This window comes from Saccopteryx leptura, chromosome 1 (genome assembly GCF_036850995.1).
Source record: "Saccopteryx leptura isolate mSacLep1 chromosome 1, mSacLep1_pri_phased_curated, whole genome shotgun sequence".
Classification (NCBI taxonomy): Eukaryota; Metazoa; Chordata; class Mammalia; order Chiroptera; family Emballonuridae; genus Saccopteryx; species Saccopteryx leptura.
The window spans coordinates 103,519,700-103,538,821 of record NC_089503.1 but is presented as its reverse complement, the minus strand read 5'-3'; the positions used below and the strand labels follow the sequence as shown (position 1 = coordinate 103,538,821).

Sequence of the window (19,122 nt, the reverse complement as noted above, 5' to 3'; positions counted from 1 at the left end):
GACGTGGGTTCTCTGCAGCACACTGTCAGTAACTGCAGCACACTTTGGTCTCCGGGGACTACTAACTGCCCATGGACACTATTAGCGCATTGTGAAGACTGCAACACACTTAGAAAAAAATTCTCTTATTTTATAAAATAAACTACGTATGTACTTAATACTTAAACTCTGAATTAATCCTTTGAGTAGTGAGTTTTTTTCATGCTCATTGACCCCCGGGAGTGAGTTTTGTTTCAAAAAATGAAATTAGTCCAGTTACAGTTTTATTAATTTAAAATCATGTTTGTTTGATAACCAATTTATGGAAACGAAGAGAACATACATTTGACTTTTTTTAATGTTGCTTTACACATTTTTAAAATAATAATTTTTGTACGATTGTACTCTGGATGGTCAGGAAGCACGAGGACATACATGAACGTTCATACTACTCAAAGGGTTAATTTTCAAATATAAGCAAATGATCTGATTTTAACATCCTACTCACATATTTCCAAGCACCAAGGCGCCTGCAACGTACCTCTCCAGTCTCTGCTGCAGGACTTCTACTTCCTCCTTCAGCTTCCGCACACACTCTCTCTTCCTTCGAATAAACTCTTTGCTTCTGTACATGTACCTAAGCAAATATGCCCAGAAACACAGTTTATATTTAAAACATTAATGATACAAGTCTCAGCAAACTAGGGACAAAAAGAAACTTCCTCAATTAGACAAAGGGCTTCTATGAAAACACCCGGTTAACATCATACTTCAATGGTGAAGACTGAAGGCTTTGCCACTTTGAGGCAATGAGTTTTAAAAAAAAAATTTTACAATAAAATTAAACAGCCTGACCAGGCGGTGGGGCAGTGGCTAGAGCGTCGGACTGGGATGTGGAAGGACCCAGGTTCGAGACCCCGGGGTCGCCGGCTTGAGCACAGGCTCATCTGGCTTGAACAAAAAGCTCACCAGCTTGGACCCAAGGTCACTGGCTTGAGCAAGGGGTTGCTCAGTCTGCAACACACTTAGAAAAAAATTCTCTTATTTTATAAAATAAACTACGTATGTACTTAATACTTAAACTCTGAATTAATCCTTTGAGTAGTGAGTTTTTTTCATGCTCACTGACCCCCGGGAGTGAGTTTTGTTTCAAAAAATGAAATTAGTCCAGTTACAGTTTTATTAATTTAAAATCATGTTTGTGGTCAAGGCACATGTGAGAAAGCAATCAATGAACAACTAAGGTGTCGCAATACGCAACGAAAAGCTGATGATTGATGCTTCTCATCTCTCTTCGTTCCTGTCTGTCCCTCTCTCTGACTTTCTCTTTGTCCCTGTAAAAATAATAAATTAAAAAAAAAAGAGTGGTTATTTCTAAAAAAAAAAAAAATTAAACATGAATTAAGGGAAAAACAATTAGATATGTACAAGACCTGTGCACTAAAAATTACAAAACACTGTTGAAAGAAATCTACAAAGAATTAAATAAATGGAGCTACAGGTACTGATCGACTTACAACCTATGCAACTTACAACCATTCGATTTTATGACCACAATCACTAGCCACGACTGCTCCGCGTCTGGCAGCGCAAGTGTTACCCAGCTGGGCGTACGACAGTGCTGGCCAATAAAATGTTTCGTACATGTTTATATATTTTGATATGTTTTGCAATTGGGAAAATGTTTCCTATGGTATTTTTTACACCTATATTTTGTATTTTTGTATGCACCTGTATTTTGTAATTTTGTATGTTTTGCAAATATTAAACCAGTTGTACTGGTAATGCAGTGTTTTACTTAAACCTGACGAATGTAAAAATAAGAAACAAAATGGTGTAGAGATGATACAAATGGCATAAAATGAACAAAGAATTATGATATATAATAATAATGAAAGAAAATTATGATAAAATATGACTTAAAGATTTTTATAACATCATTTCACAGTACTGTACATATAGGCTACTCAACTTACAACCAAATCGTGTTACAACCGGTCTGTCGGAACCAATCGTGGTCGTAAGTCGAGCACTAGCTGTATACTATATGTTTATGGACTGAAGGACTAAAGATTGTTAAATCAACTTCCCAAAACTGATCTAAAGATTCAATACAATCCCAATGAATATCCAATCACTATTAGAAGCTGATGAGCTGATTCTAACATATACATGTAGAAATGCAGAGGACCAGAATAACCAAAACCAAAACAATTTTGAAAAAAGAAGAGCCAAGTTGGAGAACTTATAATGAGGTCAGGATTTTTAATAAACCACAGTACTCAAGACAATGTAGCACTGTTCTAAGATTAGGCAATAGAAAGAATAGAGACTAGAATAGATGCAGAAATACAAGTTTAATTAATTTTGACAATAAAAGTACCAAGAAAATTCAGTGGAGGAAAGGAATATCTCTAACAAATGCTGCTAGAATAAAAGAAGAGCCACATGCCATCTTCCCCACTCCTGTGTAAAAAAACTGCCTTTCTCACACTGTACATAAACATAAATTCTAAAAGGACCATAGATATAAACCTAAGAGTTAAAATTACAAAATTTTTCGAAAAACATAGAAGAAAATCTTTGTGGCCTTAGTTTGGCAAAGATTTCTTACTTAGAACATAAAATACAAAAACTATAAAAGAAAAACTGACACTATACTTCACCAAACCTAACTCCTGCTCTTCTAAATAGAAGCAACAAGCAGAGAGAAACTATTTGGATTTGTATTTAATACACTGCTCACAAAAATTAGGGGATATGGTTGTCCCTTGCCATAGTGCGGTTCACTTTTCACAGTCTCACTGTATCGTGGATTTTTAAATTGTATATATCTAATTTTGTATCATGGATTTTTCACTATATCACAGGATTTTGTGGTATCTTTATATATTTATTATTTTAATTATTTTTTTGTAAAATAAGCATTTTCTAGCCTAAAACATTGAAAAGTTTTATAAGAGTGTGCAGAGGGTTTATAAAGCCTTAGAATATATATAAATAATAAAATAAGTATAAGGTCGCTACTTCACGGATTTTTGCCCATCACGAGGGGTTGTGGAACCTAACCCCCGTGATAGACAAGGGACCATTGTATTTCAAAATAAATATGAAACGTTGAATTATCCCCTAATTTTTATGAGCAGTATACATAAAAAACTCTTACAACTCTGTGAACACAGCAAACCTAGTTTTAAAAATGGACAAAAGATTAGAAAAACACTTCACCAAAGGAAATACAGAAATGACCATTAATTAAGTACATGAAAAACTGCTCAACATCATTAGTCATCAGGGAAATACAAATCAATAGAAAGCTAAGACAGCCCTACACAAACCCACTATAATGGCTAACATTACAAGACTGAAGGTGCGCATACCAGTGAGGACAGGGAGCAAACGGAACTCTCACACACTGCTGGTGGGAATGCAAAACTGCACGGCCACTTTAGAAAACAGTTTGGAAATTTCTTATAAAGTTAAACATATACTTTTCATACAACCTCGCAGTCTCACTCCTGTTTTTTTACCCAGAAGCACTAAAACCCACACCAAGACTTTATGTTAAATGTTCACAGCAGCTTTCCTCAGAATAGCCTAGAAGTGTATGATACATCGGAAATGTCCACCACCTGGTAAATGGAAAAAATGCTGTGGTATGTCCACACAATGTACTGCTCAGTAATGTGAAGGAACAAATCATGGATATATGCAATGGCATGGATGAATCCCAAAATCATACTCATAAATGAAAGAAGATAGCCACAACAAGGTACATGCTAAATATTAATGTCCCTAATTCTAACATTCTAGAAATGCATAACTCTAGGGCCAGAAAACAGGTGGGGGGGGGGGGGGCACAACATGATGTTCTGTGTGATGGTAGTGTTCTGTATCTTGATGATAATGGTGGTTACTTGGCTATATACACTTGCCAAAACTCATTGGCTGTACTCTTAAAAATGGTAACTTTTTCCACACATAAACTATACATCAGTAAGCCTGGTTATTCCACACATTGTTCTTTACCCTCAAATTAGCAGGGGTTCAACTAAAGCCTAGCTCTCAAATTGTGGTCCAGATATCAGAAGCATCATTAGCATCATTCTGAGAGCTTCTTAGAAATGCAAGCTTTTAGGTCCCAACCTAGATCCACTAAATTCAAATTTCAAGGAGACTCATATACACAGCACAGGTATGGGCTCACTTTTGTGCAATGTACCATGAATACAATCAACCATAGAACTCACCTGTCCATATAAATGATCTGAGGAAATTCCAGCTTATTGTGAATTTTCTCTGGCTGACCAAGGGACTGATTGAACTCAAATCTTGAGAGTTCAAAGGTCAACACTGGAGGTAGTTTTGTAAACCAACACTATGTCAGGAGTAGAAATGTGGGAGAAAGAAGTTATTTTTAGGAAATGTCAATAGCCAGATTTAAAATACCCCTCATCAAATTTGTTCTTTTGATACAGAATTTATATTCAAATCAAACTCATACTAGAGGTTTTGTTTACTTTCAAATCCTAAGAGAAATGACCACTTAGAATCATGCCCTCACTGAGAATATGGTTAAACATTCCCCAGTACCACAACTCAACCATCATTCTCAGAAACAAGCAACCCTAAATATGTGAACTGCACCAAGCACCTACACCACTCATTCATTCCGCCATCAGGACGCAAGAGAACTTTACAACCTGAGGAAGATAGCTCACCTACCCAAAGAATTACAAATGATGATCTAAGCAGCATATAAGTAAGGAGACAACCAACTCCACTAATCTGCTAAAAAGACTAATATGGGTACATATATCACGTACTATTTATTTATAATCAAATCCCCTTTATCTTTAGAAAGGAAACTAGAAATTGCCTCATGAGTTTTCAAGTTTCTGAAGCCCTGGCCAGTTAGCTCAGTGGTAAGCGGTGGCCTGGTGTGTGCAAGTCCTGGGTTTGATCCTTGGTCAGGGCACACAGAAGAAGCGACCATCTACTTGCCCACCCCTCCCCCTTCTCTCTCTCTCTCTTTCTCTCTCTCTGTCTTCCTATCCCACAGCCATGGCTCAATGGTTCAACTAGTTCAAGTGAGTTGGCCTCAGGTGCTGAGGATAGCTCAATGGCCTTGCCTCAGGTGCTAAAATAGCTTGATTGCCAAGCAACAGAATAGCAGCCGCAGATGGGCACAGCATCGCCCAGTAGGCGGTTGCTGGGTGGATCCTGGTTGGGGCACATGCAGGAGTCTGTCTGACTGCCTCCCTACCTCTCACTTATTAAAAAAAAAAGTTTCTGAGAAAAATATCTCAATTCCAACAGTTTACAAATGTCTTCTAAGAGACCCAGACAAATGAACCTACAATGTTACCTTCAGGCTCAAGAAAAGGGAGCCCTGACTTGTACAAAGAAAGAGCTCAACTGTCACTGACCACAGAGGATGCAAAGCTCCACCAGGAAAGGCATGTCTGTTCAATTCATCTGTAGCAAGAGGTCTGTATGAACAGCTTGAAACGTTCCCTTCAGCCAGAGGTCTGTATGAACAGCTTGAAATGTTCCCTTTACCAAAGGTGCAAGCAGCTTGTTCCCTTCACCTACGCTTGTCAGCAGGAGGCGAATCCAGACAGCCTGTGTGACTACCTCAGGACTACATCTAACCAAGTGTAATGATGCTCTTTTCACATGCATACACACATGTACAGAGACGTCCCACTCTCGAGTAAAAGTCTGCAGAGGGCAGGGTAGCTAACAAACACTCCCTCTCCTGGAAGCACATTAGCGGGCTCCACACAGCCCTCCGAACCAGGACTGCTCCTTTCTCCCAGCTCCAGTCCTGCTCGGCCAATAATGCACTCTGACAAGGCTCATGGTAGGCTCCCTATTTTAATTCAAGAAAGCTTTTCTTTCCCCTATGGTAATTACCGAGTTGGACTTGGGAGACAAGCTGCAATTTTGACAAAAGGAGAATAATCCAAGCTGTGTGATGTTGACAATAACATTATAAATGCAGCTCACAAGTCCTTACCTAGCTGGACTTATGAGATATTGATTACACTTTCTCTCCCTTTAATGTCCCCCTTTTTTCCCAACCCACAAAAATAAATGAATGAATATAAATTTTTTTTTAAATGTTAAAGCAAAGGCAGAAGTTACAATTGAAAACAGTAAATACTGTAATAGGGAAAATAGTCTAAATGGCATACCATAGGAGTTAATCACTGTACTTTTACCCTCCGAAAATATGGAGGCAGTGGGTTCTCCCTACTCAGGTACAGGTAGGCTTCAACAGAAAGAGAAAAACTTGATCATACTTGAAACATCAGAAGCAGAACAACCTTTACATGATTAACTCAAATTCCAAATTCATCCTTTTAATAAATTTATTTATCAAATAGCAAGACTTACTAACTCATATGAACTCGTGAGACACTTCAGATTAGTTCAAATTTTGTTAAGTGTGAAGTTATTTGATATGTGATGGGAAAACTATTGGCCAAAAAGCTCAGTTCTAATTAACTGGCTTTGTCATTTGCACACCTGATAAAAATGTCCAACTCACCTCTTGTCCATACTTCACCGAATGCCCGGAAGGAAGCAGGTCAATGTCCCCTTCCACCATGGCCCCTTCCAAACATTCGTCTAAGTTGCGATAACCATTTACCTGGAGGGGATACTGGCCGAAGGTCTCATTGTTACAGAAGGGCTTTCCTAGACAAAGAAACAATTGCTTTAGAGAACATCACCACCACACTGCTATCTAAAGCCTTTTTTCTGGTCCCACAGAGAGAATATCTTCTTACTTCAGCAACATCTTGAGAACTGGTCTGAAGCACACCTGAGCCTGGGTGGCAATCCCTAATGAACCAGTGGACCCCGGCACTGATCACTAGCAACTGTCAGCACGGCAGAAGGGCAGGTACCCGGGCACTACATGCCCCTGATCAAGGCCACCCCCAGCTGCGAATCTGTCTTCCTAAGAACACTTCAAATCCAGTCAAACTCTAGATACAACTACTAACTTATAAAAAGAGGAGAGGAAGAGACACATTAAACTAGATCACAAATATGCAAGCAGCAAAATTCAGAGTGTGGGGAATAAAAATACTACAGAACAAACAACCTAGTTTCTTAAATTTTTTTTTCCAAGAAAAAAGACTGGGGGAGGAAGGAGAGTCTACAGACTTTTAAAAGAGACTTAAAAGATCTATCAACCAATCAAAAGTAAACCACATTTGGATCCTAGTTAAAAGAAAATGTAAAAATAAACACATTCCCTTTTCATATGTAAGTATACAATAAATTAAAATTTTGAATAGTGACTAGGTATGTAAGAAATGCTATTTCTAAGGGGAGACAAATTTATATATGGTGGTAGAAACTGATCTGACTTTGGGTGATGTGCATACAACACAATCAATAGTTTAAATGCCAGGAGATGTTCACCTGAAACTTATGTATTTTTATTGATCAATGTCACCTCATTAAACTTAATTTCTAAAAAGAAATGTTATTTCTTGGGAGCATTAATCATATTAGAGAGTTTAAAAAAACGTCAGAGAGCCCTGGCCGATTGGCTCAGCGGTAGAGCGTCGGCCTAGCGTGTGGAGGACCCGGGTTTGATTCCCAGCCAGGGCACACAGGAGAAGCGCCCATTTGCTTCTCCACCCCTCGGCCGCGCCTTCCTCTCTGTCTCTCTCTTCCCCTCCCGCAGCCAAGGCTCCATTGGAGCAAAGATGGCCCGGGCGCTGGGGATGGCTCTGTGGCCTCTGCCTCAGGCGCTAGAGTGGCTCTGGTCGCAACATGGCGACGCCCAGGATGGGCAGAGCATCGCCCCATGGTGGGCATGCCGGGTGGATCCCGGTCGGGCGCATGCGGGAGTCTGTCTGACTGTCTCTCCCTGTTTCCAGCTTCAGAAAAATGCAAAAAAAAAAACGTCAGAGAGATAAGAGTAAATAGGGGTTACATGGGGAATGACTGGTCATGGGCTAAATATGGTTCATGGAGGTTTTTATACCGGTCTATCTATATGTGTTCAAAATTCTCTACTGCTGGAAAAAAAAATCTCAGGTATCCAACATGCAACTTCTACAGCAGACACACATCTTTGGCAGTCTAATACAATAAAACCTTTTGAGATTAGATATTACATTGGAATAAAAACATATAAAATTGAGTAACATCCTTGTGTGTCTAAAGTTAATACTAGATTTTGACAGTTCAAATCTTATATGATTTAATATAACAACTTTGAGATAATGACTGGGCCCCTCCTACAGAAGAAGAGACCAAGGATCCAGGAGCTCAGGTAATTTGTCTGCAATTACACAGATGCTAAGAGGCGAGCCAGCAATCAGACCTGCATTTGTCTAATTCTCAACCCTTTTTACTACACTGCATCCCCAAATGGACACAGTAAAGACAGAGGGGCCACAGGACCAGCATTAGCATTGAGCGCAGAGGAATTACCTTCACGAACCCCTTCAGTGAGGAAAGTACCATAGAATAGCTGCACCATTGGATTTTCAGATTTGTTCCTGGGATTGCCGCTTATAAAAAAAAAGGAGACAACTTGGTATCATTTGGATAAGATAAGCATCACACTAAACCCAGCCATTATTCAAAGGCAAAAACAGTACATTTTCATTTAATGCTAAAGAGCCAGGTATGGTCTAAAATAAGTAACGAATTATTTCAGTCCAAACATTCACTGAACAAGTACATGCTAAATCTGAAAATACTACAACAGTAAGGTATGATCTCTGGCTCTGGCCATAAGGAGCTCAAAGTCTAACACATGTATTTGTATGTAATACATACATACATATACATATACATATACATATACATATACATATACATATGTATATGTATATCTCCAAGGTATCAAAGTAGAGATAAGAATGAACCCTCTTGTGTAGTTCTGCAAATCAGTAGAAAAAAGTTTTCCCAGTGGCATATAGTAATGAAGTGAAAATACAATTGACCCTTGAACAATGAGGAGGTTAGGGGCAAAACTGAAAATCTACGAATAACTTTTACTCTCCCAAAACTTAACAACTAATAGCCTATTATTGAGTCTTACTGGTAACATAGTCGATTAACATATATTTTGTGTTATGCATTATATACTATATATATTCTTATAATAAAGCTAGAGAAAAAAAACATTAAGAAAATCATAAAAGAAAATAAATACATGCATTTTTCCACATTCATGATATACCTAATTTTTTTGATATATCTAGGCTATATGGTTCATTTCTTAAGTTTTTTTAAAATTTTAGCAAATCTCTAAAAATGCTGTCTAATATATTCATTGAAAAACATTTACTTCCCTGGCCGGTTGGCTCAGCGGTAGAGCGTCGGCCTAGCGTGCGGAGGACCCGGGTTCGATTCCCGGCCAGGGCATACAGGAGAAGCGCCCATTTGCTTCTCCACCCCTCCGCCGCGCTTTCCTCTCTGTCTCTCTCTTCCCCTCCCGCAGCCAAGGCTCCATTGGAGCAAAGATGGCCCGGGCGCTGGGGATGGCTCTGTGGCCTCTGCCCCAGGCGCTAGAGTGGCTCTGGTCGCAACATGGCGACGCCCCCTGGTGGGCAGAGCGTCGCCCCTGGTGGGCAGAGCGTCGCCCCTGGTGGGCGTGCCAGGTGGATCCCGGTCGGGCGCATGCGGGAGTCTGTCTGACTGTCTCTCCCTGTTTCCAGCTTCAGAAAAAATGCAAAAAAAAAAAAGAAAAAAAAAAAAAGAAAAACATTTACTTATATATGGACCTGCACAGTTCAAACCCATGTTGTTCTAGGGTCAACTGTAGTTTATATCTACAAGCCCATCTTAAATTGTTGTTAACTGTATGTTTCTATTTGCAAAGCTGTTTTATGGTATGCATTTCTTCTACCCAAAGTTGTAACAGCTTAGAAGACAAATTTCTTAGCTGGGTGAGGGATACCTGTATCTTTTCCCTGAAATTCACTTCTGTCTGTGAGTGATATGACCAAAAGCTACTTTCTAACATTCTACATGGATTTTACAAGTTGTCTTAGATTAAATTTAATGTATCCATATTGACTTAACCTCTTAACACATTTTACAGAATAGGATGTGGATGTAACAAAGTTAATAATTATGACCCTCCTAGTAAAATATTATGGGTTAACAGGATCATATCCTCAAAGAGATAAACCAAAGGCAATGGGGATACACAATGACAAATATCTGAGTGGTTACCCTATGAAGCTGGGTAAAAACCAGCAATTTCTACATAAGATGGGGAACTTCCCATCTTATGGGATTTTCCCCATCTTATGTAGGATGGGATTTCCCCCCTTCCCCCTTCATAACTCTCACTGGAGCACTGTGAGTAGGAAGGATGTACAAACAAATACTCGACACTCACTTAACATTAACAGCTAGCTGGAATGCGTCCTCCAGCCAATCCAGGAGCTTGTGTGTGAATTCACTCACATCTTGCTACAAGAGAGGTAATAAGAGTTAGACTCACCCTATACTTAGGGAAACAAACATCTGCTCTTATCCCATCAATGACTACGATTCTATTACTGTGGAAGAATTTCTAATTTAGGGCCAAATACCATGGAACACTGGGCCCAGTTGCCACAGGTAAAACAGCATGCTAGGCAACCTCTGACAAGTGTGGTCAGAGGAAACGGGCACACTACCAATTCCAGCCACATCTTGTAGTAAACTAACAACAACCACCAAAAAAGGTCCAAAGATTACACTGTAGCTCTCTAGAATTCATATGCAATCTAAACAGAGAAAGAAAACTGAAGTGTTTCGAGATTTTGTAGAACTGTAGGACTGTTAGAGAAAGACAATTTTATGAGAAAGAAGCTGCTCTAAGGGTGACAGCTTCACTTTTTAACTAGAAGTGAGGAAAAGAAAGTACTGACATCTAGAAGACTGCTCAGAAAAGCTACTGAACTCAAGTTTAGATAGTTTAAAACATAAGATTTTTCTCTGGGCTGTCCCCAGACAAAGGTGCAAAGGACTTGACTTTTCTCAGTGACCCTTGCTAGAATTCACTGAGATATTTTCCAATCTCCTCCTACTTCAACAGCCTCTAATTCTATTCTTTCTATTACTACTACTTCTTTCCTTTAGAATTGCCAGCCTCCCTCCACTTCCACCCCCCCACACTCTCTCTTTTAACCATCTGTTCCTTAGACATTATAAAGGGCAAAGGCAGGCATCCGCAGTCCCATGCAGTGTGTTCCCAGTTTATTACACACTACAGTAACATTAAACACGATTTCAAATTCCACAGAGTTTGAGGGAAAACACTCTCCTTGTACCTGCTGTTCCTCAGGTGATCGGAATGCTCCCTTTAAGAGATCTAGGGCTGCTGAAGGGTCTACAAATTTGCGATTTGATCCCATCATCAGAGCAAACAAGTACTGAAGCTCTTGCATAAACATGATATTTCTCTTTTCCTGTAGAAAACACAGCAATGTGTACTCTTACAACCTCTTACTTGGAAAATTAGAACATACAGAGAAAAGCTGTCAACGATCACTCCCTAATTTATATTGACCTTAGATCTAGACCAGGGTCAGGTCTCCAACTGTGTTACAGGTGCTCTGGTCAGCTCTCTGTAGGGACTCCCCTAAACTGAAGGAATATCTGTGCAGAAGCAAGAGAGATAGGTAACACTGCCAGAGAAGCAGACATATTTGTTCTCTGAGGCTCTGTCCTTGCTCCTTTCACCCAGGTGGCACCCTGGGAAGGGTTAGCTCGCTGGCAAGAGGCTTTGTCCCCTGGCAGGAACCCCTAACGCCTCTTCGCGCAGGTGCAGGGCTCCAGCACCAGGCCCTCGTTCTGTCACCAGTCTGAGTGCTAATGCAGCGGAAGGACACACAAAGAGAACAGGGACTTCTGACCGCCACGTGCTGATGCTGGAGGAGTGACTCACCCTTTTCTTGGAACTGATTTTCTAACTTTATTCCTACTAACTTTATATTTTTGAAAACAAATCCTTATTTCTTATCACAAAGAAGAAAAAGAGCCATTTTGAAGTGAAAACAATATTAGCACAAGCCAAAGAGCATCACAGTTATCAGCTGTAACCAAAAAAACGGCAAACTTTGGGATGACAGGACTAAACAGTGAAGATTCCTCAAAAGCAACTCACCGTGTGACTTGGACAATTTTCAAGTACATTTTGTGGCAGACTGAAGCCAAGAACAAGTCTTCGAAATTCAGGCAACTGAAAGAGAGACTGAAATAAAGAAATAAATTCATAGCCTTTCTTTCAAAATAATTGCAGCAAAACAATATTTCTTTTACCTTAAAAGTATGTATAGATGTTGATACAGTAATTCTCCTTCTATTATGTTGAAGAAAATAATAATGGTTATGCATAAAAACTGAGCTGAAAGAACATAAATCCTTTGAGGAAAAACTAAAAACCACCTAATGGCTAACAAGAGGAACAGAGTAAATAAACTATAGTACATTCATTCAATAGACTATTATGGCCTGACCAGGCGGTGGCGCAGTGGATAGAGCGTCAAACTGGGATGTGGAAGACCCAGGTTCAAGACTCCGAGGTTGCCAGCTTGAGCGCAGGCTCATCTGGTTTGAGCAAAAGCTCACCAGCTTGAGCCCAAGGTCGCTGAGCTTGAGCAAGGGGTTACTCGGTCTGCAGAAGGCCTGCGGTCAAGGTACATATGAGAAATCAATCAATGAACAACTAAGGTGTTGCAACACGCAACGAAAAACTAATGATTGATGCTTCTCATCTCTCCGTTCCTGTCTGTCTGCCCCTGTCTATCCCTCTCTCTGTCTCTGTAAAAAAAAAAAAAAAAGACTATTATGTAGTCATTAAAATAATTTTATAATTTTGTAATGGCCCAGGCCGGTTGGCTCAGTGGTAGATCATCAGCCTGGTGTGCGGAAGTCCCAGGTTCGATTCCTGGCCAGGGCACACAGGAGAAGCGCCCATCAGCTTCTCCCCCCCTCCCCCTCTCCTTCCTCTCTGTCTCTCTCTTCCCCTCCTGCAGCCAGGGCTCCATTGGAGCAAAGATGAACTGGGCGCTGGGGATGGCTCCATGTCCTCTGCCTCAGGCACTAGAGAGGCTCTGGTCGCAACAGAGCGACGCCCCGGATGGGCAAAGCATCGCCCCCTGGTGGGCGTGCCGGGTGGATCCCGGTCGGGCGCATGCGGGAGTCTGTCTGACTGCCTCCCCGTTTCCAGCTTCAGAAAAATACAAAAAAGAAAAAAGAAAAAAAAAATTTTGTAGAAAAGTAATGTTTTCATGAAATGGACTGCTACACAACAGTGAAAATGAATGATCAGGAGCTACATTAATCACCATGGATAAACCTGAGACGTGTATTTTGAGTGAAAAAGTCAAAGAAAATTAGAGTATTACATTGTTTATATCATGTATAATTATAGATAAAACAGTATCATATACTGTTCAGGATTCCTACAGATATGGGTATGTCTGAGGGGAAAGAAGGGGGACTGGGGACAGGAACACCGGGACTCAACGGTACTGAGGCTGTAACATCTACTTCTGAAGCCGGTAGTGAGCACGGCGCTCCTACTATCCCCACTCATCATAGTAGCACATTTAAAATGGTCACAGCACAGATCTCTGGCTGACAGAGTTAGGGAGAAGTATTTTTTGAATTGTTCTGTAAATCACACATTTTTCTAATATGAGTATCTTTTGAAGGATATTGTTTTCAAATTTCTCATATAACTGTTACAACTCGTTGCAATACACCCCTCAAATGAGCCATGCTGCCCACACCCGGAGCCTGTGAAGCGGCAGCCTGGGCAGACGGAGACTCCAGCTTCATCATGCAATCGTGAGGTCTCCTGGGTCCCACCATGAAGACAGGTGTGCAACTGCACTGGCCCATGTCCTCTCTGCGCACCCCGGCTGTCTACCGGACATGTCTCCACTCTCCCAGGCCCATGTCCTCTCTGTGCACCCCGGCTGTCTACCGGACATGTCTCCACTCTCCCAGGCCCATGTCCTCTCTGCCCACCCCGGCTGTCTACCGGAGGTGTCTCCACCCTCTCAGGCCCATGTCCTCTCTGCGCACCCCGGCTGTCTACCGGACATGTCTCCACCCTCCCAGGCCCATGTCCTCTCTGCGCACCCCGGCTGTCTACCGGACATGTCTCCACTCTCCCAGGCCCATGTCCTCTCTGTGCACCCCGGCTGTCTACCAGACGTGTCTCCACCCTCCCAGGCCCATGTCCTCTCTGCGCACCCCGGCTGTCTACCGGACATGTCTCCACTCTCCCAGGCCCATGTCCTCTCTGTGCACCCCGGCTGTCTACCAGACGTGTCTCCACCCTCCCAGGCCCATGTCCTCTCTGCGCACCCCGGCTGTCTACAGGACATGTCTCCACTCTCCCAAACCCATGTCCTCTCTGCGCACCCCGGCTGTCTACTGGAGGTGTCTGCACCCTCCCAGGCCCATGTCCTCTCTGTGCACCCCGGCTGTCTACAGGACATGTCTCCACTCTCCCAAACCCATGTCCTCTCTGCGCACCCCGGCTGTCTACTGGAGGTGTCTGCACCCTCCCAGGCCCATGTCCTCTCTGCGCACCCCGGCTGTCTACTGGAGGTGTCTCCACTCTCCCAGGCCCATGTCCTCTCTGCGCACCCCGGCTGTCTACTGGAGGTGTCTCCACTCTCCCAGGCCCATGTCCTCTCTGCGCACCCCGGCTGTCTACTGGAGGTGTCTCCACTCTCCCAGGCCCATGTCCTCTCTGTGCACCCCGGCTGTCTACTGGAGGTGTCTCCACTCTCCCAGGCCCATGTCCTCTCTGCGCTCCAATCTCCCAGGCCCATGTCCTCTCTGCGCACCCCGGCTGTCTACCAGACATGTCTCCACTCTCCCAGGCCCATGTCCTCTCTGCGCACCCCGGCTGTCTACCGGAGGTGTCTCCACCCTCCCAGGCCCATGTCCTCTCTGCGCACCCCGGCTGTCTACCGGACGTGTCTCCACCCTCCCAGGCCCATGTCCTCTCTGCGCACCCCGGCTGTCTACCGGACATATCTCCACCCTCCCAGGCCCATGTCCTCTCTGCGCACCCCGGCTGTCTACAGGACATGTCTCCACTCTCCCAGGCCCATGTCCTCTCTGCACACCCCGGCTGTCTACCGGACGTGTCTCCACTCTCCCAGGCCCATGTCCTCTCTGCGCACCCCGGCTGTCTACCGGAGGTGTCTCCACCCTCCCAGGCCCATGTCCTCTCTGCACGCCCCAGCTGTCTACAGGACCTGTCTCCACTCTCCCAGGCCCATGTCCTCTCTGCACACCCCAGCTGTCTACCGGACATGTCTCCACTCTCCCAGGCCCATGTCCTCTCTGCCCACCCCGGCTGTCTACAGGACATTTCTCCAGCCTCCCAGTATCACTGCTCCTCTGCTCATCACCCAGGACAATCTCTAGGACGTCTGCTCCACGAGAAAACTGCTTTATATTTCAGTTACATCACACTGCTCCTCACCTTCACCAAAATTGGGCATTCCCCCAAAATGCCACTGTTCTTAAAAACCACAAAAAGGTACCCACTTACCAAATGCCCACCTATCAAAAAGGCCACACATAACTACCCTGTATGAACAGCAGCCAATCCCTCTGCAGCTGAGCCTTCTCTGGGCCCTTTCACCATCACTGATCTGTCTCCATGGGACTCGTCACTACCTGACACATATTCTATTTACTGCACGTCTGCTCTTTTCAGAGTGAACTCCATGAGAGTAAGGGTGATTTATTCACTGTGGTTTCCCAGGGCTAAAACAGTGCCAGGACACAAATCCATGGACTTTTGTGGATGGAAAGGGAGGATTCCACCTTTGGCTGAGCAGCTGGGTAGATGTTAAGTACTAGGACGGAGAAGATCACAGAGCAGGACCATGTGCCATTTTATGGCCATGTCAGTCCAGATGCCTAGAGACAGTTCCAGAGAGGCGGCTCTCTCAAGAGAACTTACCACCCCTGGGCTTTGTCAGCACCCGTGCACTAATTCCCAGTATTGTATCTGCAGCCAGATCTTCTACTAAAGTACAGATTTACACAGCTAACCGTCTACGGGATACCTCCGTGTGGCGCCTCAAACCCGTGTGTACAAAACTGAACTGATCCAGAGGTCAGCTTCCCAAGAGTCAGTGATTTGAGGTGCTGTTTCCAGGACACCCAAACATCAGAGTCCCACATCAGAGCAGGGGCTGGGCTGTGTGGCCAGTTTTGGGATTGGCGGCCACGACCCCCTGCACACCCTCCCGGCTCTACTCTGTCCAGAAGCAGGTGGTTTCAGGAGTGTGATGGCAGCAGATGCGAGGGTGATACACATTGGAGCACATGTCAGCAGCTGTCTGGGGAGGGCGTCCTCGGCCAGTTTTCCAAGTGGAGGTGAGGGGCTAGGGGGTTTCTCTGTGGCTTCTTGCTGGATTCAGGTTAAAGCTGGAAGCCCACTGATAAGTTAATCCTAACGTTACTTTGCAAAGTACCCCTGGATGGCTACACAGAAGAACGAAGATGGCTTCTGTGAGGTTTAGCTGGAGACTCCTAGGTTAAAAACCTGCACATGAACATCAGGGAGGACAGGAAACTCAACCATAACATCAAGAGAAGAGCTCAGCTGTTCTCCTGGGGAAGCTCAGTGGGGATGGGGGCAGCCAAGGCCACCCACCTGTGCTGGCAGCAGCCCAGGTGATGTGTTCATGTTGCTTCAGGAGGAGGAAAATGTGGCCAAATCTGCCCCACCCTCACATGAAGGACTGACTCCAAAGCCATGATGGGGCCACAGGTGAAATCTGCCCTGGAGGGTCACCTGGCTTCCCAAGGCTTCCTCAAAAGCCTGGGTATGTTCTTTCAACCCCTGTGTGTCACAGCACGTGACACACTTTCTTCCACCACTCTGTTCACTCACTTGCTCATTCATTTACCCCTTCAAGAACCCCTGAGAGGGGAACTGTACACTGGCTCTGCCTTTAAGAGTCCAATGTCCAGAACATGATTTTTTTTTTAATTTTTTTTTAGTATTAAAAATCTTTTCAATGAAAAGATCATCATATATAAATTCAGAGAAGATAAAAAGTTAAAACAAGACCTCTGGACTGGAATACCTTAAAGGTTCCTCTCTTATTCACACTCTATGATTCTTTAAGGGACGACCTATCTTATTTTTGTCACATATCTTGGCTCTGCCACTTTATAAATATTACTAGAGAAAAGAAAAAAACTAGACTGAAATCCTGCTCTTAACACACATCTACATCAGCCCTACTGAAGTGTCAGATGGCATTACCATCCACCTGGTTATTCAAGCTAGAAACCTGGGAGTCGGTCTCAGCTCTCTCCTATAGAGATCCTGAATCTAGTCACCTTACTAAATCCTGCAGACCTGACCCCCTGAACACCTCTAGAATGCTCTCACTTCTCTTCCTCCATGGCTTATGCCACAGCTCTACTCCAGACTACCATCCTTACCTGTCTGGATATTTACGATAGCTTTCCAATAATTGATTTCTCATTAACTCTTGCTCTGCTAATGATGACCCAAAACACCTCCTCAACATATTTAGAGCACAGAGATTGTTTTTAGTACTGCCCAATTTAGACACCAGCGCAGATAAATCCAAAACACAAGAAAGCAACCAAACACAGTGATGCCACGGAGAAAACTCCCCAGTTTTATCTGTATTTATATTTTTTAAAAACTATGTTTCTCATATTTCATTTGAACCAATTACAGTACTGTTTCCAGAAGACACAGCTGTCTCTCTAAAGTGCCATACCTGAATAACAGCACTGAACCAACATGTATTGCCGACATTTTTCAGCCCAACTGGCCAACCATCAACTCGCCTCCAGTCATTGGGGTTCGCACTTTCTCCCCAGACTTCACAGCGTTTTCTCTTTGAGCGTTTCATTTCCACAGAGGCTGCCTCGTGCATCCTGTATTGTGCCCACACACCACATAACAGGAAAAGAAAAAAGTTCAAGAACAACATACTAGATGGAGGATGTTGGTAGTCTTTCATAAGTAGTTTAAACTATTTACTGGGTAATCACTAGCTATAGAGTAATTAAAATATCATAATGTAAGTGAAAATATTTAAACATAGAGATGTTAATTCTTCCATAACAGAGATTATTACTAATACAGTTTTTTATGAAACTGAATTGAGACTCAAGACTATTTATAGCTATCATTTTAAAAGTTTTACATTTCAACAACAGTGCTTTGTCTCAGATTGTGTCACTGAAAGAGGCAAGAGAGATATGCTGCTTAATATAAGAGCCTCCAAACCATCCAGCACCCAAACCTGGCCCTGGGTTTCCCTGAAAGCAAAGCTCAGCAGTATGAGGGAAAAACACATCTGGAAACTGACACGCTGGACCTGGATATGTGTGGACAATTCCAGACAACCATCAAATCAGTACCAATTCAAAAAATATATCCCCTTTGCACTTCTGAGAGAGGGTAGCTGAATCATAATTTCATTTTCAAATAGTCAACATAACCTTCAACATTTACAAAGGGCACGCATATTTATCAGATACTTGCACTAAGGTGTTTTTTTCCCCATCACTTGGCAAATCTCAACTACAAAACCTGCAGGGTTTTACTCCAGGACCACAGGCTGCATAAGACACTTATCGTAGCTGGCTTTTTCAAAAGTGAACAAGAGCAAGCTCAAAAATTCTCTTCTAAAATTTTTTTAATTCCAGTGCAATTGAAGGAGCCTGGCAGAATTGTTCCTGAGTGACACTCACAGAGCTACTGCCTTTGACCTACACACTAATGCGAGGAGCAAAGATTATAAATTAATTTAATTACCTGTTAAGATCTCTTCCATCAGCTTGAACACTGGGGGACTCCAGTAGACTCAAAGCAATAGCAGCCTGAAGATCATCTTTGTTCTCATGAGTAAGATCTATTACTTCTGTAAGACACATTGAAACTTAATCAGTCTACATGCAGGAAACACTGTACTCCTGTCTCTACTGAGGAAAAAAAATAAAAGCATTCACAAAACTAGATAGACTCAAACTCACACATGATTACAAATGCAAAAAACCTATATAAATAAAACATTAGCAAACAGAATCCTGATAATGTACAAAGAAAGATTATATATTAAGACCATTATA

General features: G+C 42.8%; 1 protein-coding gene across 4 annotated transcripts in view; it reads right to left on the bottom strand.

The window, feature by feature from the left end:
• The window catches only part of USP28 (ubiquitin specific peptidase 28), a 64,915-nt gene that overhangs the window by 27,360 nt on the left and 18,433 nt on the right, over window positions 1-19,122 (bottom strand). For all 4 annotated transcript variants that reach the window (XM_066372855.1, XM_066372877.1, XM_066372870.1 and 1 more), the window contains exons 4-12: window positions 18,809-18,914; window positions 17,763-17,922; window positions 12,122-12,208; window positions 11,286-11,423; window positions 10,367-10,440; window positions 8,443-8,522; window positions 6,536-6,684; window positions 4,230-4,357; window positions 521-616 (exon numbers count right to left, since the gene is read on the bottom strand). In XM_066372855.1, coding sequence (XP_066228952.1) covers window positions 521-616; window positions 4,230-4,357; window positions 6,536-6,684; window positions 8,443-8,522; window positions 10,367-10,440; window positions 11,286-11,423; window positions 12,122-12,208; window positions 17,763-17,922; window positions 18,809-18,914 — 1,018 coding nt within the window. The remainder of the gene's footprint in view (window positions 1-520; window positions 617-4,229; window positions 4,358-6,535; window positions 6,685-8,442; window positions 8,523-10,366; window positions 10,441-11,285; window positions 11,424-12,121; window positions 12,209-17,762; window positions 17,923-18,808; window positions 18,915-19,122) is intronic.